The sequence below is a fragment of the Rhineura floridana genome, chromosome 1, assembly GCF_030035675.1.
Source record: "Rhineura floridana isolate rRhiFlo1 chromosome 1, rRhiFlo1.hap2, whole genome shotgun sequence".
Lineage (NCBI taxonomy): Eukaryota > Metazoa > Chordata > Lepidosauria > Squamata > Rhineuridae > Rhineura > Rhineura floridana.
In genome coordinates, this window is record NC_084480.1 from 27711164 (window position 1) to 27737794 (window position 26631).

The window sequence follows — 26631 nt, forward strand, 5'->3', positions numbered from 1 at the left end:
CAGTTACACTAAAGAAACTACCAATTGCTTTCAGCCAATGTATACAGAATTGGCATGCTGGGTCAGGCCATCTGTTTACAACAATGGCCAATAGGGGCACCTACCAAAGAAGACCCTGGTAACAATTTCCAGCCCTCTTACATTGAAGAAGCCTCTCAAAAAAGGGTTATGTGAACAGCCAATACTTCTTCATTCCAGAACCTAACTTAAGCTTGCACAATGTCTTATCCACTCCATCTTATAACTATTATAAAGTACGAAGTCAGACGCAAACGCACACACTTTTCTGTTTTACATCCAAGCTGAAAGAAGTGTTCTGATGAACTCAAAAGCTTGTTTGCTACTTTGTAACATTTTAGTTGGCTCCAATAAATGCATTTATGCAGCTGGTACCTTTGGAATTCATCAAATGGACCAATACAGCTGGTTCTGGGCAGAGATGTGTAATCTGAAAATTCACACTTGCTTGTAGATTTCAGATGTATTTTCCATAAGGAACAGCTTCCAAGTGGTCTTCCAAAAGCATCTGCTAACTTTCCTCGACTCATTAATTGATTGGTCAAGCCTACACTCAAGAATGTTCCATTACTCCAAGGATGGGGACCGTTCAGCCATCCAGATGCTGCTGGATTACAACTCCCGCCATCCCTGATGGGAGGTGCAGTCCAGCAACATCTGGAGGGCCACAGATTCCCCTATTACTCAAATAAACTTACGGGCTTGCTGAGTTCTGTGCTGTGCTCCCTCACTCCAGTTGCTCCATTTCCAGAAGAGGGGCTCAGCAGCTGAACAGCGAACTTGGAAAGTATAGGCTGTGTAGGGATGCAGCTTGTCCACAGAGATTGTGTAACGTGAGTCTTCTGCACCTTCCAGCCACATGTTCTTCAAATAATAAAATAAAAACAGAAAAAAATCTATTCATGACCAAAAGTACTGGACAGCTATATATTCTGATCAAATTATATAGTGCAACCTTTGTACATCGTGTTTTAGCATAAACGAAGTGTGTGGAGGAAGGAGAGGAAAGAGTCCAAATTAGGTTCTGGACCCACAGCACTCACAGGTTTCTTTCATATGTAGTACAGCAGCGTGTTAACTGCCTTCCCTCTGGGGCAGCCTTTCCCAACCTTTGGGTCCCCAAATGTTGCTGAACTACAACTCCCATCAGCCCCAGCCAGCATAGCAAAGAGTCAGGAATGATGGGAAGAGGCTATGAATAGGTACTGGTCATGACAGCTGCGTATCACCTGCAGCAATATGGTGCATCACTCACATGCAGCCCACAGCTACATGGAATTGCTTTCACAGGGAAACAGCCCTTCTGCCTAGCAGTTTACCTGAAGAACCCAGGAATTGGCCTTACGCTGACCATTAGTCCATCTGGCTCAGTATTGTCTAAACTGATTGGGAGCAGCTTTTTGGGATTTCAGACAGGGTTCTCTTTTAGTTCTGCCTGGAGATGCCAGGGATCTGGACCTGGAGCCTTCTATTTGCAAAGCAGATGCTCTACCACTGAGTTATGAACCTTCCCCTAAGGGAATACCTTTCCTTATACGTGCCTGTTTGACTGCTTCAGTCAGCAGAACTTGCACTTTTATAAGTGCCACACAACATCAGTCCTGCATTTGCAAGGAATTGAGCTTTTAGTGTTGTGCTTTGGAACTCCCTTCCTTTTAGAGTCAGGCAGGCACCCTTGCTATATTGCTTTAAACAACATTCACACCATACATTTATTTCACTATTATTCCACTTTAAACAGTTGTGGATTCCCTCAAAGAATCCTGGGAAGTGTAGTTTGTTAAAGGTGATGAGAGTTGTTAAGAGACCCCTGTTCCGCTCACAGACTGACAATTCCCAGAGTTCCCTGGGAAGAGGGATTGATTGTTAAACCTCTCTGGGAATTGTAGCTCTGTGAGGGGAATACGGGTCTCCTAACAACTCTCAGCACCTTTCACAAACACTTCTCAGGATTCTTTGGGGAAGCCATGACTACTGAAAGTGGAATAATAGTGGTTTAAATGTATGGTGTATGAATGTGGCTGCTGTCTCCTGTGGAAAACTTTATTTCAGTAAGCCTGCCCAGAGTGAAGGCTTTCCCTTCAGCCGCTGATGAAATATTAATTGCACATCTGCAGGAATGGTTTTATTGTTTATAAGAGTTTGTAGAATTTTTTTTTTTGAATTGGTATTTTATCTCAATTAAGTTGTACGCTGCTTTGATTGCCTCAGGCTGTGAAACTGCTTGTAAATTTCTAAAATAAAATAAAGAAGTTATTATAAATATATATATATACAAATTGGATTACAATGCAAACCAGAAAACACCTACCAGTTCTTCTCTGAAAGTGTTGTGGGTAACTTTAACCTGGCACTGAAGTTTGAAATCCATGAAACTGCCAGGCAGGTACCAAGATAAGGTGACATTATTTGGGCTTTTGTCCCTCACAGTTAATCGAGAAGGAGGTTGTGGATGAACTGAAAAAAAAAATCCAATGAATTTAAAAGAACCATTACTTTTGTTTATTTAGTGCCAAAAGTTTGTTAAGTGCAGTATGGAAAGGTGGGCTAAAGGAGGGCCAGTGTGGTGCAGTGGTTAAAGGGTTGGATTAAGACTTTGGAGACCAGGGTTCAAATCTCCACTCAGCCATGAAACTCACTGTGTGACCTTGGGCCAGTCACAATCTCTTAGTCTAATTTACAGGGTTGTTGTGATGATAAAATAAGGAATGGGAGAATCAAGTAAGCAACCTTACGCAAAACCAGTGGTTGGCAGTGCAATGGGCCTGTGCCGCTTACCTGGATTCTCTCTGGCTGAGCCAATGCTGCATCCTGGGATGGAAAGGGAAAGGGGCAAGGTGGCAGCGAGGTCAGTGGGGTGCAAATGTACTGGCAGGAGCACCGGATCGGCTCTGCTGATATGCTTGCACCATGCCAACCTTACCCCTCCCCCTTCTGGTAGTGTCTCAGCAGGGTGGAGATCAGATAAGCAGCTGAATATAAATGTAGTAATAACTACAATAGTAACCAAGGGTGTCAGCGGATCTCTAGAGTCTGTTGTTGGGTTTCTTGCAAAAATGATGGAACAAGTGTACCAACTAGCATTGCAAGACATTTATGTTCTTAACAAGGAGAGCTGTCAGATGAGTGTTTATTGCGGGATTGGTGCTTCTCATGCATGGAAGTTTTTTTCCCCAATTCCACAGGGATGCCTGTGGAATTTTGTCAATTCCCAGAAATCACCCTGTGTTTTCTTTCCTTTTCGATAAGTAAAAAAAAATAAAAATAAAACCTCAAATTATTGCCAACAAGCCGTTTGTGATATCTCAACAACCTGTTTGCAAATTAAGCCCTCATCTGGAAGCACCCCAAGATGACTTAGAATGCAGAAAGACAGAACACACACAGCTGCCTTTTACCAAGTCCGAAAACTAGTCCACCTAGCCCAGTATTGTCTACACTGACTGGCAGTGGATCTACAGAGTTTCAGGCAAGAGTCACTCCCAGCCCTGCCTGGAGATGCTGGGGACCTTCTGCATGAAAAGCAGATGCTCTACTAATGAGCTATGGTCCTTCCCCAATATCACAAAGGCACCGACAACGGTGATCAGGTTTGCTCTGCCCAGACTATTTCTTTGGCTTTCATGAGGACACCTGGGGGGTGCTGCTTTCATTCAGTCTAGGTAGCTTGTTGATGGGGGAACAGCACTAGGTCCTCCTTTTGCTCCTTGGCCATGATCAGCAGTCTGGAAAGAGATAGGGTTCAGAACCAAGGAGCAAGGACAAGGAGGTAAGTAAGCAGGGCAAGAGAACAAGCTAGGAGGCAGGGCCAGGTAGCAAGGCCAACAGTACAAGACATGCTAAGGCGCAGGCAGATCTTGTTCAAAAAGGGGTCAGCTGAAAAAAAGAAGTCCTTGATAGTCCTTCCTGCCCAGAAGGGTGGGTGGAGTCAAGTCAGCTCTGGAAGGTTCTTCCCTGAGGCTGCAGTTACGTGGCTCACCACATGAGGCAGTGTTCAGCAGTTTTTGACATCTCTAGACCAGTGGTTCCCAACCTTTATGAGCACGGTACCCCCTTTATAAGCTGAAAAAAAATTGTGACCCCCTCCCCCCAGGGAGGCAGGCTGGCTGCCAAGAAGGAAGGGGGAAAGCAGCCTTTCTTTGCAGGTTTGCTTCTTTTTGCTTCACAACAAGCCCTCTCCTCTCATTCTAAGTAAGGGTGTTGCCAGTAGCGGCAGTGCAATGAGACGGGAATCAGTGATAGTAAATCCCCTCTTCTTCCTGGTAGCTCCACCCTCAGCCTCCTTTGGCATCTGCCATGTATTTTATAGGCAGATGCCTGCCCTCAGCAGGCCTGAAAGATGCTCTGGCACTTCAGGAAAAGGCCTCTCCTCTCGTCTGGAGCAAGGGGAGGTGTCATCTGCAGCGACAGCAGAAAGCAGACAGTGTAGAGGGAGTGAAGACTTTTTTTAAAAAAATTAATAAATAATTCATTTCTTTACTGTTCACGGCCCCCAGGTTGGGAACCACTGCTCTAGACTACTCAATACTTCCCCCCAGCAGGAAGTGTAGCTTCTTTTTAAAAGGTATCTTATTAATATTAAGGTACCAACAAAAAAAATATTGTCCCCAAGGACAGAAAAATCTACAGCCAAGCCAAAAATTCTCCATGGAAAGCATGTGGCTTAGATTTGGGGGGTATGGGAGGGGAGAAAAGGCAGCCCCAAATCTCCTTGCAAATGTCATGGGTGATGAGGATAAAATGTGGGGAAATAGAACACTGCTGCTACTGGTTGGCAGCGCCATCAGTGAAATTAACTCATCACATAGAATTTGGAGGAAATAGCAGCCATCAGGAGGAGCTCTTTGCACACCTACTACTGAATTTCACTTTGGAAGATTCCAAAAATACCCCCTTTTAATGGCCTGCATATTAGGCCACAAAGTTAGAAGGGTCATTTCAGGCCAGCCCCAGAAAATAGTTTTAGGTAAAAGTAAAGGGGGAACAAGTTCTGGGCCAAAGTGTTCAGACAAACTGCATCAAAACTTTATTTCTGGAAAGGTGCTTTGATTTCAAATGCAAATAAGCAACACTTCTAGCAAGATGTCCATACTTCATGGTTCTTCAACCTTGGGTCCCCAGATAGGGTTGGATTACAACTCCCATTATCCTTGTCATTGGCTAAACTGGCTGGGGATGATGAGAGTCATAGTCCGACAGCAAATGAGGGTCCAAGAACAGTACCCTATCAGATTAAATCAAACAGTTAAAACAAGCTATATACATTGGTCAGACAGTCAGTGTGGCGTAGTGGTTAGAGTGTTGGACTACGACCTGGGGAACCAGGGTTCGAATCCCCACACACCCATGAAGCTCACTGGGTGACCTTGGGCCAGTCACTGCCTCTCAGCCTCAGAGGAAGGCAATGGTAAACCACCTCTGAATACCGCTTACCATGAAAACCCTATTCATAGGTTGCCATAAATCAGAATCGACTTGAAAGGCAGTCCATTTCCATTTCCATATACACTGGTCATAACTGAGGAAGAGAAGAACTGCTTAATGAATCCTAAACATATAAATGAGATACCTCTTTTTTAACTATAAAAACCAAAATAAAAATTAGTTCTGTAGATCTTTGCAGGAGTGTGCACTGACTACTGCATGATAACGTCTGAAAGAGGCTGGTCATTTCTCATTGTTACTGTATATAAACAGGCTCTCACCTCTCCTTTTTATATCAATTGAAAGAGACGCTGCTGATCGACCAAGAGGATTGGAAGCCTGGACTGTGAAGTTGTATGTTGTATGATTCTTCAGAACTGCGAAATTACACCGAAAATGTTCTTCAGTTTTGGTTGAGTCAAATGTAACATTTCCCCCCGATATTCTGCAAATTTAAAATATAAAAGAAAAAGGGCAGTTAAAATCCAAGCAATACATTTAACAAAAAGGCATTCAACGCATTCTGTGAGCTGTTAAAAGAGCGATACAGTTAGAATTAATCAGAACTGCCTATAAGAAAATCAGGGCATGTTTGTTAAGTGAAGGTGAATTTAAGTGAGGCAGAAACTTTTAAGCCCTGGGTCCTCTCAGCTAAATCCCTTATTATAAACTACACATATTTATCCTCCTTTTAAGGGACCCACAGTTATTAGCTTAGCTTATCTACCCACACAAGACTGATATTTTAAATATTTGTTTCCTTCATTTCCCCTTTTCTCCATTCTTATTTGGTCCCAGTGGAGTCAACTAATGGCTAGATTTTATCCAAAACGACTGAACGTTTTGCAGAAACATTCTCAGCTGTGCCAAGCGGGCCTTAACCATTTTTGGCATTTTTGTTTGTTTGTTTATACTGCCCTCAGTGCTGTTACCACACAGCAAATGTTGATTAGCTACATGACATCAGGCATACTTCTGTTCGCTATGTGATCCCTGATTGGGTAGATTATTTAAGTGATTAGTCCAGGAAGGAGGACGAGGAGGAAGAGCTGAAAAAGCAGCAGCTAAAGAAACAATGGCACTGAAGAGGATTTTTTAAAAAGGTGAATATCCACACCATCTAACTGGTTTTTGGTATAAAGCTTTACCTGACTGAGATAGTGTTAAATCCAAAAAAGTAGAGAATATTTGGTACACACCTAAATGTGACTTAATGGGTCCCATTCAGGAATGGGAAGGGTTTCCCTTGGCTCCCATGAGACTGGCTTGGAGAAGAAGAAGTAAAAATACCTCAGTTCATTACTTTGAAGAGCTGCTTCAGGGGGGAAAAACCCTGGTGGTTGCCAAAATCTCACCCTCAAGGGGACTCTTATCTCAAGGGTTCCCTCTCCCTGGGGGAGGGGAGGCTTTTGCCTCCACTCCATTTTCCCAGGGACAACTGTTAAATTCAGCTCTCTATAAAAGAAGAGGGTTTCTGTGTTGGCTTTTGAGGGAAACAGCTATCCCCAGGAAAACTCAAACTAGACGGCAAAAGCCTTCTCCTCTGTAGAGGACTCTTGGGCTAACTGGGTCTCCTTTTGGGGTGAATGTTTGTTCCCACCCATTCAGTTTTTCTGTGGTTCTCTCTTTAGCTGGAAAGCCTTCTCAAGATAACATTTCCATCCAAACTGGAGAAGAATTCAGGGGCTTCTCATACTTATGTCTCCTCTTAGGCAAGCATTACCAACTCCCCATCCATGTTTCTGATCCTGAAACAACTGCCAGCACCTCTAGTTTCATTGATCTGAATGGTGATCAACACTATGAACGACAGCCCAAGTAAGATTAGGTTTGCCATCACCAGCAACCCTCTTTCCCTTACCCTAGATCAGGGATAAGAAACCTGTGGCCCTCCAGATGTTACTGGACTACAACTACCATCAGCCACAGATGGCATGGTCAATGGTCAGAAGGGTGATGGGAGTTGTGGTCCAGCAACATCAAGAGGAAGACAGGTTGCCAACTCATGCCCTAGATCGTAGTTCTGGCCATAGCCTGAACATGTGAAACATACACACACCATGAATTGTATAAGCAAACACCATCAGGATTTCAGATGTCTTGTTTTTAGCCAGGCCCCATTGTGTAGACTTAAAAACCAGTTTAAAACAAATGGAAAATTTTCCAAAACAAAGAGTACTTCATAGCACGCCTGCAAATTATGTCATGTTCAGGCAACTTTGTAAATATTCTCTAGATAACATTCACCTTTCAAATATAAGGTATTTTGTTCCTCTTTCTGTGCCATATAATTTAGTGGATCTTCCCCGTTTCCATTCACAGGTCATTTCCTTTAAATTCCATGTTTCACAGCTTACGTTTTGTGGAACATCAGGAGGATCTATGAGTAAAAATGAAAAAAAAAACCCAGCTGAAATGTACATGCACACACTTACTGAAACCTATACAACAACCATCTTCAAAGGTTTACATATAGATGGGTAATCCCATCTATTAAGGACAACACTGACTAACCAGACTGAATGCCCAATCAGTTCTGCAGTGGAATCGATTATTTGGAGTTGGGCCAACGTTTCCTGTAAAAAGAATCACTCCAGCTGTTTGAAAGAAGAGCTTACCCCACAGTGGTAGGTGGCTGGTGGCTCCATGTCAGTGGGACATTGGAATACTCTCCAGGTTTTAGTCCAAACTTTCAAGGAGCTGTCCAAGGAGTGGATTCCACTGCCCCACTGACATGGAGCCACCAGCTGCCACTGTTACCCTACCCTTTGCCATCCTGGTGTCTTCCTGATATTTTAGACTCCACCTCCCAACCAACATATGCTGGCTGTGGCTGATGGTAATTGTAGTCCAAAAGGAGGGCACCAGGTTGGTAAAGGTTGGCTTACCCTTTGTATGCAACAACTATAGACTACAAAACCCACAAGATAGTGCACCTAGCGAGCAAAGTGTCCAAGCACAGAGTACGGATGCTGGAAAAAATGGATTTCTGCAACGTTTGATGTTAACTGATCCAATCTGCACCTCCCACTTTGCAATAAGAGTTCCCAATTACCAAAAATGTGTATTTTAGAGGTGTATACATACATACATACATACATACATACATACATGGGGGAGGGGGAGAGAGAGAGAGAGGTGTACGTTAAAATAAAACAGATGTTTTAAATATGAATTTTCATGTGGATTTTTCTAGAAAAAAAATCACATATTGGAATCTCTAGGGAAGGGTCCTAGCTCAGTGGTAGAGAATCTGCTTTGTATGCAGGTGGTCCCAGGTTCAATCCTCTGACTCCCTAGGTAGGAGTTGGGAAAGACTCCCCAACAGAGACCCTAGACAACCACTGCCGGGCAATGTAGGCAATACCAAGGTAGATGGACTAATGGTCTGACTCCCTAGAATGCAGCTTCCTATCAGCATATTGCTATGATGTTTGAGGCTTTAAGCAGCCTTCCAAGGAGAAATATCCTGATAGGCATGTTTTGAAATATAATAAAACTGAAAGCCCTCTCCTGTCTCCAGAACGTTCTCCACACCTCCTAAGCCTCCCTAAGCCTTCACAGGGACAAGTTGTTGCAGGTGAGGTGAGGATCTGGAAAACTCTCCCTGTTGTCTCCACCCCTTTTTGCAAAAGTAAGTTTTCCTCGTATGGAGGGAAACAAGTAGAGATGACAGGAACATATGCACTACAACCCAGGGCAGTGTGATATAATGGTTAAGGTGTTGGACTAAGACCAAGGAGACCCAGGTTTCAATCTCCAGTTGGCAACCTTGGCTCCGTCACTCAGTCTAACCTACCTCACAGGGCTGCTGTGAGGATAAAAGAGAGGGGGAAGGAACCATGTATGGCACCTTGGATTCCTTGGAAGAAAGATGGGACATAAATGTAGTAACTATGTATGAACAGACTTTAGAGATTTAAGCTTAGCTCAGAACAGACTGTGGGATTTTCAAACTGGATAGTGGGGTGGGACATTCATATTCCTATAGCTATCTGGTACAGTGTAATGGACTAGATAGGCCTTGATCTGATGATAGAAGGGCTCTTCTGGCATTTCAAAGAAATTTGAAATTTAAAGCTGCCACGACAGAAGTATCCATTTTGCACATTTATATACTTACAGCCTGGAAAGAGAACAGCCCCCTCCATTGCAGAGGTGGATGCCGATGTGTTCAGTGTGCAAAATGCATTCTTCCCAGACTTCTCAGCACTGACGTTTTGCACTTGGATTATTGCACTCCAGTCAGAGAAACGAGTGTGATTCAAGTCCAGGTCAGAATACTTCAAGCTAAGTATACTCTCTCCCTCCTTCCATACACAACAGAAGGTCACGTTGGAACCTACTAGCACCACTCTGTCCACAGGAAACACACCTGTGGAAGAGCCCGTATCATTCCCTACAAAAGAAAGGAACAGGGGTTGAAGACAGGAAAAAGACAGCCCCATTTGACGCACCAGCACACCAACACAGAAATGCCCTGCGTCATACTTTTACTGTTCACTTTTGCTAAAAGTCAGAACACAGTGAATCTAAAACAACAATGTTGGAAACACCCTTAACGTTGACACACAATCTGAACGGGAGGCATTGCTATTTCTTGTGTTGAGGCAAAGGAAATCAGCAAAAGATCACAGCATCTTTTGGTAAACTGTGCAGCAGATTAAGAAGTATGAAACAGGAAATGCTTGGTTCACATCTCACCCCAGCCATAAAAAACTGACATTATGTAAGCCATTCCCTCTCAACCTTCCATCTGAAATATGGGGGTAAAAACCCTGATCCACCTTAAAGGACTGTGGTAAGGAATGAGATGATGTACACACAATGCTTTAAAGTATTGTTGCTAGTGATGATGTCAGCTGTTTCCCACCAGCATTCTCCAGTTAATAAAAATCTACTTTGCAGCAGCCTTAAATTTATTCAACACACCACCAATGCTAAGAACCGGGGGGGGGGGGCGACTCACAATTTTTCTTCCAATTTTGTGTCCAACAGCATCTTACCAGGGATATTTGCAAGTTGGCTCCACTCACTCCACATATTGTTCCCAGGAAATGCTTCCTCATGAAGAAAACAGCGGATCCTGACATAGTGTGTGGTGCACTGAAAAGGCAAGTCTGATTTCCAGCTCCAATGGAGAAGGGTGTTCTCACCAGTTAATTTTGAAGGATAGAACTCCTAAAAATGAAAAAGAAATGTCTCATGGACAAAAAAGGAACATCACAGGAACACACTTTAAGTTTAAATCATGTGTTGTCTGCACATTTCAGCTTCTTATCAGTATTAGCAGATCAGATTTAAGATTCTGGGTAATAAATTCACATGAAACTACAGTTCCCATTTTGAACATATTTGTTTGCTTGTTTGTTTATTTATATGCCACCTTTCCTCCAAGGAGCTCTATTTTATCCTCACAACAACCCTTTGAGGTAGGTTAGGCAGAGAGATAGTGACTGGTCCAAAGTTGCCCTGCCCAGTGAGTTTCATGGTTAAGTGAAGATTTGAACCCTGGTCTCCCAGGTCCTAGTCCAACACTCTAACCACTACACCACACTGGCTCCCTGCGACAGAAAAAAAAAAATCCTTTGCAGACAAACTGTTGCTGCAAAGGAAAAAACCCAGAAAGGATCCAGGAGCACACTTGGAGTGCACCGCCAAATTCTTCCTTTGAAGGCCACAGGTTCAAAGCTAAATCAATTGACATCAGGTGACTGGAAGGTGGGCAGCTTTGCCCATCTGTCAAAGTGGTCTACTGAGGGTTTTGGGAGTTCTGGATCTAATCTGTCAGCTGGATCTAGTTACCCACCCTGACACACAAGAACAAAAGGTCTGGATATCCAGGAGATGGGTAAGTAGCAGAGTTTGATTATTTTTATTTTTTTCCAAGCAATTTCCCCACATCCTTCCCCACAAGAGCTCTCAGGGAGGATAACAAATCCAACTATTCTTCCCCTACTCCTTTTAGCTTCACAACAGCCCTAAGAGTGACACCTATCAAAGAGATATGGTGACTGGCCCAAGGTCCTCCAGCGAGTTCCATAGAGGAGTAAACCTTGGCCTTTCCGATTCTGTTTCAGCATTATTGAAACATGTTGGCAATGCTCTCCAAAGCCGGCTGCTCTCACTTCCCTTCAGTAGCCTGCAATATTACACTGGATTACATCAATCATAATGCTTCAACTTTCTTTTCCGGCTCTTGCTTCTTTGTTGCCTTTTTCTATCAAGGTGTTGGTACTAACCTTTAAATCCCTACACGGTTTCGGCCCAGTTTACCTGATGGAGCGCCTCCAGCGCCACCAATTATGCCGCCCGACAAGATCAGCCACTCAGGACCTTCTCTCAGTCCCACCAACTAAAACAGCTAGGTTGGTGGGGACGAGAGAGAGGGCATTTTCAGTGGCGGCCCCCACTCTCTGGAACTCCCTCCCATATGATCTTCGGCATGCCCCTTCCCTGAACGTATTCTGCAAAGCCTTGAAGACCTGGCTCTTCAGACAGGCCTTTGGGACTTCCGGGGAGGGTTAATTTTTAGGACAAATTGCCTATTACTCTGAACTGTTACTATTTTACTGTCATGTTGTATTTTATTTGTATTTTTATTGTGATGCATTATTGCAATTGAATTGTACGTCGCCTAGAGTGGCCATCGGCCAGATAGGCGACACACAAATTAAATTATTATTATTATTATTATCTCTAAAATATTTAATCATGTTTTTATTCATGCACCCAACGGCTCATTTTTAGTCACAGACTATTTTTTATGATGATGATTACAAAGGTCTTACCACACAGCTTCTCCAGCCTTGTGCCCTCCACGTTTTGGACTACAGCTCCCATCTAAGCTGACCATTGGCCATGATGGTTGCGGATGACGGAAGTTGTAGTCCCACAGCTCCTGGAGGGCACTTGGTTAGGGAAGGCTGCCATAAAGCATGGACCATAATCACTACCACCTTTCTTAACAGGGATTCTTTCTAGAGTCACCCAGCTTGAAATATCTGGTTTGATATCCTTGCTTTGAAGTCATCTTTTTATGGGCAACCAATGTGGTGTAGTAGTTATAGTGCTAGACTAGGACTGTGGAGACCCTGGTCCAAACCCCTGCTCAGCCATGAATCTTAGTAGGCTTATAATTCTTAGACTAGACCAGCCTTTCCCAACCAGTGTGCCTCCAGATGTTGTTGGACCACAATTCCCATCTTTCCTGACCATTGGCAATGCTGGCTGATGCTGATGGGAGTTGTGGGCCAACAACATCTGGAGGCACACTGGTTGGGAAAGGCTGGACTAGACTCTGCCATCATGTTGTTATAAAGGATAAAATTGGGGGAGGAGAAACCAAATACGTTGCCCTGAGCTCCTTGGAGGAAGGATAAGAAAACAGTAAAATATATATATATGGGGCAGAGGCATTAGCTGGGGAGACTCATCTGTCTTCTTAGCCAACCCCTCTATGGCGACAAAATGTGAGAATTTCTTAACCGTGTACAATTCACAAGTATCTAGCTGTTGCTACTGTGCGTCTCATTGACAAATCACAGCAAAGCACCAATCAGTCTCCCCTAACAATTGCTGCATGATTAACCCTGGCTGTCACCAGTGTGCATCTGACATGCTGTTTGGTGTGTTTCTCCACCCATTTTACCCACAACAGTCATAACATGGCTGAGACCATGATTGTCCTAAGGTCACCCAGTGAGCTTCATGTCTGTGTAGGGATTTGAACCCAGGTCTCCCTAGCCCTAATCTGACACTCTAACTACGGTCTCTTTGTTTATAAGCAATAACCTCAAGCGATACAATTTGCACTCCATTTTCCTGAAGGGGCCCTTACTTTTTTTTTTTTTTAAGGAGATTTCTGGGACGGATTTTTAAGAAACAAAGCAAGCATAGGAATAGAAAGGTTAAGAGAGCAAGAGGGGCGGATACCACTTACCAGTGCCACTTCTTCCATGGTGTTTTTACGCAGGATCTGAATTTGCCAAGTAGCATCCATTTCAATGGTAAAGGCTGAACCACCATCATACCACTCCAGATTCAACGTGTCCGTTAAAAAGTTGGCAGTCAATGTATGAATAAGCGGAGTGGGAGGAACAAAGGCTGGTTAGGGAAGAGAAAGAGACAACCCAGTTCAGTACTATTTGGTATCAACAGTTGCAAAAAATGCTACATAACTGCTGCATCTTCCCAGATGCACCCCCTAACCCATCAGGATTTTTTTTTTAAAAAAAAGTTTTATAAAAATGGATCCTCTCAACTGTTCTGCTACCACAAAGAGAGTTCCACTTATCGTCCAGTGAAAACAATCATGTGGAAATAGATTGTGTGAAAGTAAAGTAGGTACTCCTCTAGGCAATATGAATTCCCCAAAATGGTTTTCCCCCTTAAATCTAAGGCGGAAAATATGTAATTTTTCAGTGTGTCTGTAGCTCTTTACATGAGACAGTTCAATGCAGCTCTCAAAAGGCATATTATATTGATACCTGTTTAGTATCATAAACAACCAGTGACAGGAACTCTTCAGTTAAAACAAAAGCCTTGCCATATCGTGTGTGCGCATGTGCGTTGTAATACACAACACAGTCAAATCTTGTGCCAAGGATTTCCATATTAAGCACAATCTTAATTTAAAAAAGCTTTGCTGTTTCTGCAGAACATTTTTTTTAAAAATATTAAGTAGTATATTGGCACTACAAGAGGAACAAGCTTTAAAATTAAAGCTTTAATTTAGAAGGGATAAGACAACAGAGAACAAACAACTGCTGCCAAAGTTCCACCTCCTAAATGTAGGGAAGAAACTGCAATTCAGTGGTAGATTACACAATTTGCACGTTGAAGGTCCCAGGTTTGGTTCCTGGCTTCTCCAATTATAAAAAGAAATTCAGTGGAAGTTAAGTATTGTTACCTTCCATTGATTTCAACAGACGTTAAGCATGTGGCTTATGACTATAGAATTTACAAGTACTTAACTTTGGCTAGATTGTGCTCAAATAGCACACTAGCCTTGTTCAACCTGAATCTGCTCTCAGCACCTCAAGGAAGGTGACAAAGTCCAGGACCTGCTCTTATAACAAGACCTTGAAAAGCCTGTATTGTTGAAAGTTACTGCATCATTGAAACATTACTGTTTCAAAAGCTGTTTTTAGTGCTTTTGTTTGCCGCTCTGGGCTCCTGCTGGAGGAAGCGCGGAATATAAATCAAATAATAAATAAATAAAAGCTGGCTGGAGACATAGCTCTATGCTCACACAAAATTGGGCTGCTTCCAAGTGGATAACGAGAGGCCAAATTATTATGAAACATGAGATGCTTTTGTAGAAGATTACTGCCTGGCTGGATTCCAGATAATTACTTCTAATTCATCCCAACCTCTGTATTCTCAAAATGGAGAGATCTCCTTTTCAGTTCTTCAGATAGAAATAGCAACATGACTTGATGCCGAGCAAAGTTCCAAAGCAGGCTGTATTTCTTCTGGGTGACATGATTATATACAAACATGCACACACACTTTCCAATATGCAATGAAATCATACATAATCAAAATTTCTAACAGTAACAAATAACTTTTTATGCGCCACCCAAGTTCTGAGTGAGTGAGTGAGTGAGAGAGACAGAGAGAGAGAGAGAGACAGAGAGACAGAGACAGACAGAGAGAGAGAGAGAGAGAGAATGGCTGCCCACTCATTTATTTTTGTTTATTACCTTTGTCTATCTGGCCACCAATAAACATTCCCTGGGCAGCTTTCCAAAAAATGACACACACAATATACAAAAATAATTCAACAACAACGGACTGCTCAGTAGCCACACTGCTTCACTTCTCATGTATCTGGGCACAAAAGAAATGTTCCCTGGGCAGCTTACAAAAACAATAAATTACATGTGTGTATATGAACTAGAAGACCAGAAACAGAATTACTAGAGATAGAAACAGTCATTTTCTATACGGATACAGATATCCAGATTGGATGGAGGCCCAGCTTGGAGTTCTGGACCCACAGGGAAGGAGGTACACAGGGAGCTCTGCATAATGCCTAGAGGACATGGAACAGAAACCTAAGTGGTGGACCTCCCATAAGCATCTGGTTGGTCACTGTGAAAACAGGATCCTGGACTAGATGGACCACTGGCCTGATCCAACAGGGCTCTTCTTATGTTCTTACCCATGAGTTCAGGTTCAGATGACACACTAAGCCAGGCACTAGCTTAGAAAACTGCAGAGGACCAAAGCAGCCACAAACTCTTTGTTGGGAGCTCACACTTTTGCACAGTCCCTGGAAGCCACAGTTTGGGCTTACCGTGACATGCAAACCAGGCCACAACATGGTTAGAAGGCTAGAGTACAAATCGCACACCAGACCTAGGAAACACAGCCCTATATGGAACATTTGACCAGCAGCCTAGCATGACAAGGGCCTTTTGCCACTTTTCACTTGCCAAGCTATGCTGATATATTCAATCTGTAAATGCACTCAATGCACTTCAGTTTTTTTCTTTAAAAATTTACAGCCACGAGAAAGGGTGGGGTGGGAATCAGGATTGGAACTGTGGTCCACAGTGAAGGTGAGGGGTGACCTTTATCCTCCGTGGCATGGTGCTGATGAAAATCTTCTGAAATTGTCCTTCCCCACTAATAAGAAGCAGCCATTTCAAGATTGTGCTTAGGGACCCTCCAGCTTTGGGGAGATTTCTTTTTTAAGGACTGTAGTGTAGAGATTAAAAGGTTAGACCACTGTGGCCCATTTCTCTGATATAGGTTTTTCTTTAAAAAATTTTTAGAGATGTTTTTGTTGTTATATTTAAAACGGGGGGGGGGACATTAAATGCATTCATTTATTTAATAAATTGCTCAGTTTCTCCCTTAGGCAATTCGTTTTCTTTTTTTAAAAGCTACTGTTTTGTTTCACAAGGCCATGGTTAGGGAACGTGTGACCCCTCCAGCTGTGTTGCACTACAAGTCCCAACATCCTTCACTATAGGCCTTGCTGGCTGGAGCTGATAGGAAATGAGGCCCAACAACATCTAGAGATCCACATGTTCCCCATCCCGGCAGTAGGCTTTAGGTAAAATATATTCTCAACCTCATTTATGTTTCCCTGGTTCTTTGGTCTGTGCTACACTTTGTTTAAAAGAAAAACAGTGCTGCTGATTTTGTTACAATAAAAGGCACTTAAATAATATTTATTTGTTTATTATTAAACATATATCCCACCCTTCCTTCCAATGGGAACTTCTATTTAATAGGAGCTTGACAGGCAGTCTGGCATACTGGTTAGTGTGTTGGGCTATGACCTGGGAGACCAGGGTTCAAATCCCCACACAGCCATGAAGCTCACTGGGTGACCTTGGGCCAGTCACCGCCTCTCAGCCTCAGAGGAAGGCAATGGCAAACCTCCTGTGAATACTGCTTACCATGAAAACCCTAATTCCCAGGGTCGTTATAAGTCAGAATCTACTTGAATTTCCATTTTGCAGCAAAAGGAGGAGCAAAGTGGCTCTGTGAACGAGCAAAAGGAAGGTCCATATATGGGCTCAATAAAATGAGATGTGATTATCTGAACCAGCTCACTGAGTCCATAGTGTATAGAAGAAAGGCCAGTCTCTATATCAAGGCAATATATACTTACAAATATTTTTATCAGTCAGCAAAAATGTGTTTTTAGCTATCACTTTTCCAGATGGATGCAAAGTGGATATCTCTATTGGAATAGAGGCAAATGAGATCAGTTGATTAATCTGTGCTGTCTTCTCCTTCGTTTCTGAACAGGCTGGGGCAGAAGGAGTTCTGTAGAGGGGAAATGGAAGATGAAATTAGTCATGTCTCAGGAAGGGATGGGCTGCAATCAAGCATTTAAAAAACAGTTTATGGTAGAACAGCAAATCCAACAACAGAGTAGTTTGAAGGGTGCCTTGTATCTCCAAACCAAAGCCAAGATTGGAAAGCTTTAAAAGGGAAGGGCCATAGCTCAGTAGCAGGGTGTGTGATATCCTTGATTCAATCCCCAACATCTCTAGGTAGAGATGGGAAAAGATTCCTGCCTGAATCTATATGGACCTACAAAATTCAGATGACATATGCGCATTCCCCAAGGCCTGTTGGAGATTATGCATATTGACCAGAGAATGTACAAAATTCAGTTGATAGATGCACATTTTATATATATATATATGGTAGAAATTTGTTTGTTTGTTTATTAAATTAACCCATTATTATTATTAACCCTTTTTTAAAGATGTCTTTAAAGCTTTTTTAAAAAAATGTTTTTGAAGTTTTGTTTTAATGTATTTTAAGGTCTGTTTTTATGATGTTTTAAAGTGTTTTTAGTACTTTCGTTTGGACTCCTGCTGGGAAGAAGGGCAGGATATAAATAAATAAATAAATGTATATCTTGCCCTTCCTCCTAGGAGCCCAGGACAGCAAACAAAAACACTAAAAACATCTTAAAAACAAAAGCCTTTAAAACATATTAAAACAAAACATCTTTAAAAACATTTTTTAAAAAAAGCTTTAAAAACATCTAAAAAAGTAATTCCAACACAGACACAGATTGGGATAAGGTCTCTACTTAAAAGGCTTGTTGAAAGAGGAAGGTCTTCAGTAAGCTGAACGCAGAAGAATTTTAATTCAATACAGATCCACAGACAATAGGCCGTTTTTTTCCGATCATGTAAATCCCCATACTCTTGTCTGGCAATTGGAACTATAGCTGACACAAAAGGTGCCAGGTTCACCCCCTCCCAATGGAAATAGCAAATCAGCTCCTTGTGTATGTATAATATCTGGGTTTATAGTCCCAAGAGGCTCTCAGAATGGCTTACAAAAGATACTGATAATAAAATCACATTCAGGTGTAGGAATGGAAATAACTTCTTGTCCATGTGATGCCTGAAGTATTCAGACAGTATTTCCAGCCCTCATCCTTAGTGTTCCTCAGTGTCCCCTTTCAGCCACTGCCTACCAGCCCACAGAGGACTCCGCCACTGGCTAGTGGGCCAGAGCACCTGGATCTTCAACTCGCTCAGCTTGTGATGCAAGGTTCCCCTTGGTGGCAATTGCAAGGCAGCAACCAAGGTTGACAGAACATTAGCCAGACTTCACTACTCTGTGGCAGTGATCACCTTTCACCACCATCCCATCTGCCCAGTCTCATACAACAGAACCATTCCAAGTAGCATGACATTTAATTAGAACTAGGCTCTTATCTGACAATGTCAGCTGCTTGGCAACCTGCTGTGACTTGTTTGCTAAACAGACGTGACCCCACACTTGACTTCTCTCGTCTTTGGCATCCTGTTTGTTGACAATGCTCACACAGGGGTGTCCTCAGAATGCCTTATCACTGTTTGCTTGGATGGCTTTAGCCTGAGGATGCGGATGAAAATCTTGGAACACTCTTGGAACAATTCTTGGAAATTCGTGGAATCTTTAGCTTTGGAAGCTTACTCTTCCTGGTTGATGCCTGGCTGGTTGCGGATATGTTGTGAAGAGAAAGAATAATTCCTGGTTCTATTAAAATAGGGGTGGGGAACCACCACCCCGTGAGCCAAATTGGGCCTGGCAGCTGCCCCAATTTGGCCCACAAGATTGTTCCTCATCAACCTGCCTTACACCTGGAATATATATGAAAGTGGTGTAGTGGTTAAGGTGTTGGAGTACGACCTCAGAGACCAGGGTTCGAATCCACACACAGCCATGAAGCTCACTGGGTGACCTTGGGCCAATCACTGCCTCTCAGCCTCATGAAAACCCTATTCATAGGGTTGCCATAAGTCGGAATCGACTTGAAGGCAGTACATTTACATTTTACAGATGGAGGGCAGGTATGCATATGGCTACAAAGGCATAATCAGGAGCTTATAAAGCGATAGACAGCGTGAGCGTGCCTTGCTCCATGAGCATGAAGAGGTTTGCATTGAAACGACAGCTAAAACTGAGCTCCTCCCTCCCTGATTTAGCAGCAGTTTCCATGAAAACTTTGATGGCGTGGAACAATTCCCCTTTCTATTATTTGATGTCATGACGACACCAGGTGATTGACAGGTGGCCTTTGGGGGGCTGTTTTTAAGTCTTGTTTGCAGTAAAATACCACTCGACATATTTTGCTGTAATTGAATAAAATGAATAAATACTAGTCTTTTAAAGCTGCAAGCAGAAGGCAAGGCAGTAGAAATAGATGGGTGGTACAAAACAGACTTTTTTTGTGAAGGTATTCACCAGTATGGAGTACCATCACCTCTTTTTTGGCAGCCCATGGCAGCCATTTTGGGCTGGCAGCCACAGCACTTTTATCAAGGTATGAGTACTGAGACCTCATTTTTTACCAAAAAAGCACTGAAAACAGCTATGCCTTGATGCAGTACAAATCACAACAGCTCCTCAGTTGTATGGGGCTTTCCAAAGGGTTCACATTACTTCATATGCATTAACAAGATGTAATCCTTACATCATTGGATTTTTATTGTTTTTTTAAATCATTCTTTATTAATTTTACACCATTATTAAACATAATCAAACATAATCTAAACACCACATATAGATCAAACAACATTAACAAACTTAAATACTCAAAAATAATTTAAAATAAACTCATATTTACAGTGCATTTATGGAATTCAACTTTTAAAGCCAGGATATTTTCATTTAGTTTTCAGTATATTGCTTATCTTATGCTTATTCTTTACCTTTTCTTTTGGGGTGTGGGATAAACCAGAAAAGAAAGGGGGAAAGACCCACTTAAAGAAACCATATCCATTTAAATGCTGGCAAAGGAACTTGATCATGTTCTTCCTGGTTCGTGTATTGTACATTATTGTTTTAAGGGGGGGAGCATGGCCTGAGAACAACATGGTTTGCACAATATCATATAGCCCCAGCCTAACGTCATGTGGGTGGGTAGGAGAAAGAGAAAAAACAGGATGGCAGGGAGAGAAGACAAGAGAGAAAGGGGTAGAAATGAGGGAAAGAGGTGTGCCCTTCTTACTAAGCAATGACTACAAGTTTCATCAAATGACATAGTTTATATCATGCCCAAGAAAAAAAAAGGAAAGGAAAAAAATTGGTTGTTACCTGGGACAGAACAAATAATTAAATCCAAGGTTAGCTGTGGAGGCAGTAGTCCAGGAACAGATAACTGTTTCAAAGTTGTGCGTTATACAAGTCAAGCTCTGAGGCTTATGTGAAAGATCTAGAATTACAACATGAATGCTGTTGAACATTAATGCCATCAAACAACAACATTATTGAACATGAATGCTATGAAACAACAACCGAAAGCTGTGCTCTGAAATCTGTAAACAACAACAGAAAATCAAACATTGGCTCAGAATAAATAATCCAACATTCCTGTTTTCAAACACATTTTGTAATAGGAGCAAATGAACTTGAAGATCAGTTTGAGACTTAAAAACATTTGCAGCTGTTTAGTGGCCTAGCCAGGATGCTCAACTATTCCAAAATATTGTAAGCATGTTTACACTGTGGATAAGCTGGCTGGATAGTCATTCCTTTTCCTTGGAGAACCCAGGAAGTTGGAGGTCTGTGAGAAGGCACTAGGGATCCCAAAGACAGAATATTCAGCACCCATGCCATATTATTTTGTTACCCAGAATTTTTGGGGGGATGATAGAAGCCACTTTCAAACTAGTAACACAATTTTAAATTATTTTAGTTTCTAACATATTAATTCCCAAAAAGGACCTGATTTGAGGACATTCAGCATTTTGAAGGGATCAGAACTTCAAGGCAGGGGGGCAACCTGTGGCCCCCGGCCAAATCTCCAGTAGTGGCTGTTGGAATGGGCAGGTGGGGCTGTGTTGCTCACCTGGCTTCCAAAAGCAGCCCTTTGCTGCCAGTTACCAAGAGGGGCAAGGCAGTGGGGAGCTCAGTACAGTGCGGGTGCAGTGGGGGAACTAATCCAGTGCTCCCAATGCTACACCCACAACATGCTGAGCTCCCTGGTGCTTCCCCCTCTTGGTAACTAAAGATGTGCAGCATTAGGAAGTCACATCAGCCTGCCCCACCATGCCTGTCACTACTGCTAATTTCAAGTGGGTGGAAGGATTGGGGGGGGGGTGATGACAGTGGAAATGGGTGACACCAGGTCAGGTGCCAGCAGGCGGCCAGACTGGGCACTGGCCAAGGACCCCTGGCACTAAGAGGGGCCCCTACCACTGGGGCTGGGCAGGTATAGCTCCTACTCCATGGTCCGTGCTAGTATCGGGTTACTGAGCATTTACCCCATGACCTAACGCTGGCATGGAATGCAGAACAGGAGCCACTCTCCCAAGCAACCCTCCCACCCCCACTATTGGAGTGGGTCGACAGTGCAACTTTCTGCCACTGCGCCACATCAGCACGTTGTGCACGCATGTGTGCCATCACCCAAGGTGGTGGCAGGGCACCAGCATGACCCCCCTGCCATCTTGGGTGATGACAGGTGTGCAAGCACAGTATGCTAATCCGCCGACACAGCCAGGCCTATTTAAGCCCCAGCCGGCAGCGGTAGTACCAGTGCCACCATGTCACTTAGAGGGTCCCTGCAGTCTGGTGCTGGCCCTGGATGGCACAGAGAGAGAAGAAGGGCATACCCCAATTTTACAAAGCACCCTAAAGAAAATCACCTTTTGCTATCGTATCTAGCACCTGAGAAAGAAACTCTGTTTTGGCCTGGAGAAGCAAAGATAGAGCCTCCATTACGGAGGATTGAGCAGACCAATTCCAAGCACACTGAGCTGCAACAGTTCCTGGTATATCCACTGATTGTCTCCTTTCACTGGAGATCTCCCTTATCACGTGTAAATTTAAAGGAAACAAAACACCACCGCCTTGTAGGAGTGTTAAGCCTCCCCCCAGTTACTAATCAAATACCACCCAAACAGCCCAAATGATAGGGCTCAAATGATGTTATTAAGGATTTTATTATTTGTTTCTGTATGGTTTTATGTATGTTATGCAGTTTTAAATCTATGTAACCTGCATTCCGGCTGAGAGGTGGACAACAAAAATAAATTTATTTATTTATTGGGTTAATATATACTCCCCTACTCACCTGGAAAGCAGGCTAAGATGCATTTTTAGAAGCCATTTCTCAAAATTTTAGACAAAACACCTCCTGACTGGCCTCCCATTTAAAACCTTTAATTCTCATTTGCTACCAAATAGACAGGGTCAGCGGTCTGTTTATATTTTAATTTTCAGGCCCAACTTGAGCATAAAATGTGATGCTTTTCACCTTAGCAGTTAGCAATCTGTGGACCTCCACCCTCCAAGTTGTCTTGGTCTTCCACCCTCTGTTTTCTCTCTCTCTCTAGCGCTAAAGAGATCTCCATACCACCAGCAGCCTTGCAAAATAAGAACAGGTATTCAAGTCCACCAACTAGCGAAACCTTCATTTTCCCTTGATTTCCTTGCCCCCATCTCTCCTCTGCAAGGTACCAGCCACCTACCTTCTCCCTCCCTCTCTGCTCCCTAGATAAAATGCATATATTGGGTGTCTGCAACAACTTCCAAATGTATCCATGGGGCCGAAAAAAGTTGGAGATTGAGGCTCTGGCTCTAAAAGCCAATTGAGATTGGTAGCTAATACAAAAACACTTTGTTATACTATAGCAGAAGTCACAAACCACCAAACCATAAACCGTGACACCTCCCTTAAAAAAAAGCCTTTTGGAAATAGAGGAAGTATTTTATTATCTGTTTTATGGGAACTCTCATCAGATCAGTGTGTGCCAAAGGTTTTAGTTTATCTAGGGCTGCAAGTTTCTTCAACTAAAAGGAACAAGTTAAATATCTGTTCCTTGTTTAAAAAAGGGGGTGTTAATTAGGCAGCTCTCAGCTTTCATTCTACATTTAATCCCATGGAGAAGGTGCGTTTGCATGTAGCTCATGGCTAGGCCAGCCAACAGCAGACAAAGCCAAGCCAAAGGGCACCAAGCGCCTCTGAAGGTTCATGGAAATCTGCCCTTGATAGTTTGTGGCAGTACTGGCAAGAGTGGGGATGGAGTGGGGCTTAGTAATGTCTCCATGTCCTTTCTTGCCCCCAAACCGGCACTTGATTCCACAGCCAGTCTGTGAAGATAATGGCAAACCCATTGTCAGTGGTCATTGTTGCCTTTAGACAAATTCATGCAGGATAAGGCTACCAATGGATGCTACACATGATGACTATGTTCTGCCCCCATGGTCAAAGGCAGCATGCTTCTGAGTACCAGTTGCTGGAAACCACTGGAGGGAAGAGTGCTCTTGCACTCAGGTCCTGCTTGGGGGCTTCCTACAGGCATCTGGTTGGCAACTGTGTGAACAGAATACTGGCCTAGACGGGCCACTGGCCTGACCCAGCAGGGCTCTTTTTATGATCACAGGCTAGATTATCCTTGCCATCACCTCTATGGTCAGGGTGATGTGACGAAGGGTCTGTGCCTGCTGCTTGTAGTGGGAAACTGTAGTGCCATCCAAATGTTTTGCATTCCCAGCTTCCACCAACTCTGACCATTGGCCATGCTGGCTGGCCTGATGGAAGTGGAGTCCAGAAACATCTAGAGCCCGTCATGTTGGCTACCCTGCTTGAGGCACTGCATGCTAGGGTGAGCTTGTTTAATTTTCATCCAATGAAGCTGAATGCTGGAAGATTCAGGACAGATAAAAGAAAGTACTTCTTCCCACAGCACATAGTTGGAACTCACTCCTATAGGAGCCAGTGATAGCTACCATCTTGGAGGGCTTCAAAAGATGATTAGACAATATCATTGAGGATAATGATATGAAGGGCAACCAGCCATGATGGCTATGTTCTACCTCCACGGTTGGAGGTAGTATGCTTCTGAATATCAGTTGCTGGAAACCACAGGAGGGGAGAGTGCTCTTGCGCTCACGCCCTGCTTGTGGGCTTCCCTTTGGGACATCTGGTTGGCCACTGTGAGAACAGGATGCTGGAACAGACAGGCCACTGGCCTGATCCAGCAGGCTCTTACGGCCTTACAAACAGCAGGGTATGTTTAATAAACACACACACATCTGTCTATTCAGCCCCTCAAAGCCTGGATTCTGCAAGTGTGAACACAGCCCAGTCTCCCTTTTATTTTGAAGGCAGTGACTTGTTTAAAGGGATAAAACTACTGTTATTTTCCCATCATGTCAATGGGCTAAAACTATTGCTATTTCTCCATTGTAACTCCTAGTTTTATTTATGGGCAAATTAAAAAAACACACTAACTGATTGATAATTTGACTAAAAACTGATACTCCATCAGCCAGGGTTTCTTTAAATCAAGGGACATCTCTGCTTATGGAAGCAACAGAACCTAATAGCTGTGTCCTCAATTATTCACCAACTTATTCTACCTGTGTGCTGCACTTTAGTGCATGAAGTATGTGGGAAGAACATTATTTCAATATCTCCTAAAGGCTGTCACGTGCACAGGGGGCCGAGCCAGCACAAAGAGTATCGTTTCTATGGAGCAGCTTCCCCCTCTGGAGCAGAGAAGAACATGGGAAGGCCAAACAAAAATAATGATAGAGGGTAGAATCCAATATAGTGCTAATTCCTTCATTCTGCCAGGACAAGGATTTCTGCTTGCACAGTGCAACTTTCCCCCCCTCTCCTCACTCATCGCACACCCTAAGTCAGTTCTGAGTTTCCCAGCAACCCTCTGGAGCAAATTTGGGGAGGGTGTGGGGTGCACACAGGGGGAAGAAGGGGGGGAAATCCTGTTGCACACGTGTAAAAGTTTGCATTGGCAGAACAGGGCATTGGCTACCGCCCAATTGAAATTAATAGACCCAAGGTGGTCAGGTCCATTCACTTCAATAGGTCTACTCAGAGTATGACTAACATTGGCTACAAGCCAAATTATTTAAATGTGGTTTTAATTGTTTTCAGACTTGATAGAAATTGTTTCAATTGTTTTTAGAATTTGTATGTTTAGTATATACATTATCTCATTTTCAGCTTGCTATACACCACTAGATTGCCTCAGGCAGTGAAGAGGCTTACCAACAGGTAAAATAAATCTCTACATGTAATATTTTTGTAAGCCATCGCACAGCGTGGCAGCAGCATTCCATGGGGGGGGCAGCAGGAGGGGGCATGAAGCAAGCAAAGATGGCAGACCATCAGGCGAGCAAGGCAGGCATGAGACGAGCAAATGAACAAAATGGGAGAACAAAGGAGCCCAGGCAAGCCACGGAGGAACAGTCAAGGCAGCCCAGGTTAGCTCCTTAGGAACCATCCCGCTCTCCTGTTGCTGCTCCCCCCCCCAACCTCAGCAACAGTCTCAGGCAAGGAGGGGGGAAGTGGCAGGAGAGAAGGACAGTTGCTGAGCGCTGCTCTACCACTCCCCACTGTTCCTGTGTCGCTTGCCTCAGCAGGCAACCTCCCTCTGCTTTGCAGAAGGAGGTCTAAGGGGAAGGAGAGGAGGAAGCTTAGCGACCCATTTGGGGGCAGAAAAGAAGAAGCAGGTTAGTGATGTGGGGGGGGCGGGGAAGTGAAGAAGCTTAGCAACCAGTTGGAGGGAGGAAGAGGATGGCCTGTTTGGGAGTCCGTGTGTGTGTGTGTGTGTGTGTGTGTGTTTGGGAGTCCCTGGTTGGCTAGTGGAGTGAGCAGGGGGGTTGGTAAGTGAAGCAAACAGGAGGGCAGAGCCCCCCGTTAATAAAATAGAAATAAAATACATGTCACTGTAGCAAGGAAGACGTGAGCAGGGGGCCATACGCCTGCTCACTCTGCTGACCAGGTGCCAACTCTTTTATTTATTTATAAACATATTGTATACTGCTATTCCATTGCAAAAAACATCAACGCTGTTGGTGGAGCGCCTGCTCTATCTTTAAGCCAGACTTGGACCAGAAGGCCCTTCAAGGATAGAATGCCCTCGGATAGAGAACTGTAAAAAGAAAGACACATGGCCACTTCTGGCACAGAGCCTGAAAAGCCATTTTGTTTAATTTTTTAAAAATGTTAAGAAAAATAGTGTCTTTTACTCTCCTGAGGACAGCTGCCTGATCTTTTCAATATGTTGCTACAGAGTGCATTGACCAAACATCTCAGTCCAGGGCAACAGCTGAACAGGAATGCGTTTTGGCTTCCAGCACCTCATAAAATGCCTCATTCTTTATAAACACAATTTGAAGCTTGACTAAAATCCAAGGAGTCAAGTCTTTAGTTGTACTGAATTGCATGGTTTGAGGGGG

General features: G+C 43.4%; 1 protein-coding gene across 4 annotated transcripts in view; it reads right to left on the minus strand.

Annotated features, from left to right (window-relative positions):
• The window catches only part of LIFR (LIF receptor subunit alpha), a 122518-nt gene that overhangs the window by 42119 nt on the left and 53768 nt on the right, over positions 1–26631 (minus strand). For all 4 annotated transcript variants that reach the window (XM_061616701.1, XM_061616711.1, XM_061616720.1 and 1 more), the window contains exons 3-11: positions 20515–20632; positions 17075–17232; positions 13385–13548; positions 10449–10623; positions 9566–9841; positions 7690–7822; positions 5724–5887; positions 2330–2475; positions 717–882 (exon numbers count right to left, since the gene is read on the minus strand). In XM_061616701.1, coding sequence (XP_061472685.1) covers positions 717–882; positions 2330–2475; positions 5724–5887; positions 7690–7822; positions 9566–9841; positions 10449–10623; positions 13385–13548; positions 17075–17232; positions 20515–20632 — 1500 coding nt within the window. The remainder of the gene's footprint in view (positions 1–716; positions 883–2329; positions 2476–5723; positions 5888–7689; positions 7823–9565; positions 9842–10448; positions 10624–13384; positions 13549–17074; positions 17233–20514; positions 20633–26631) is intronic.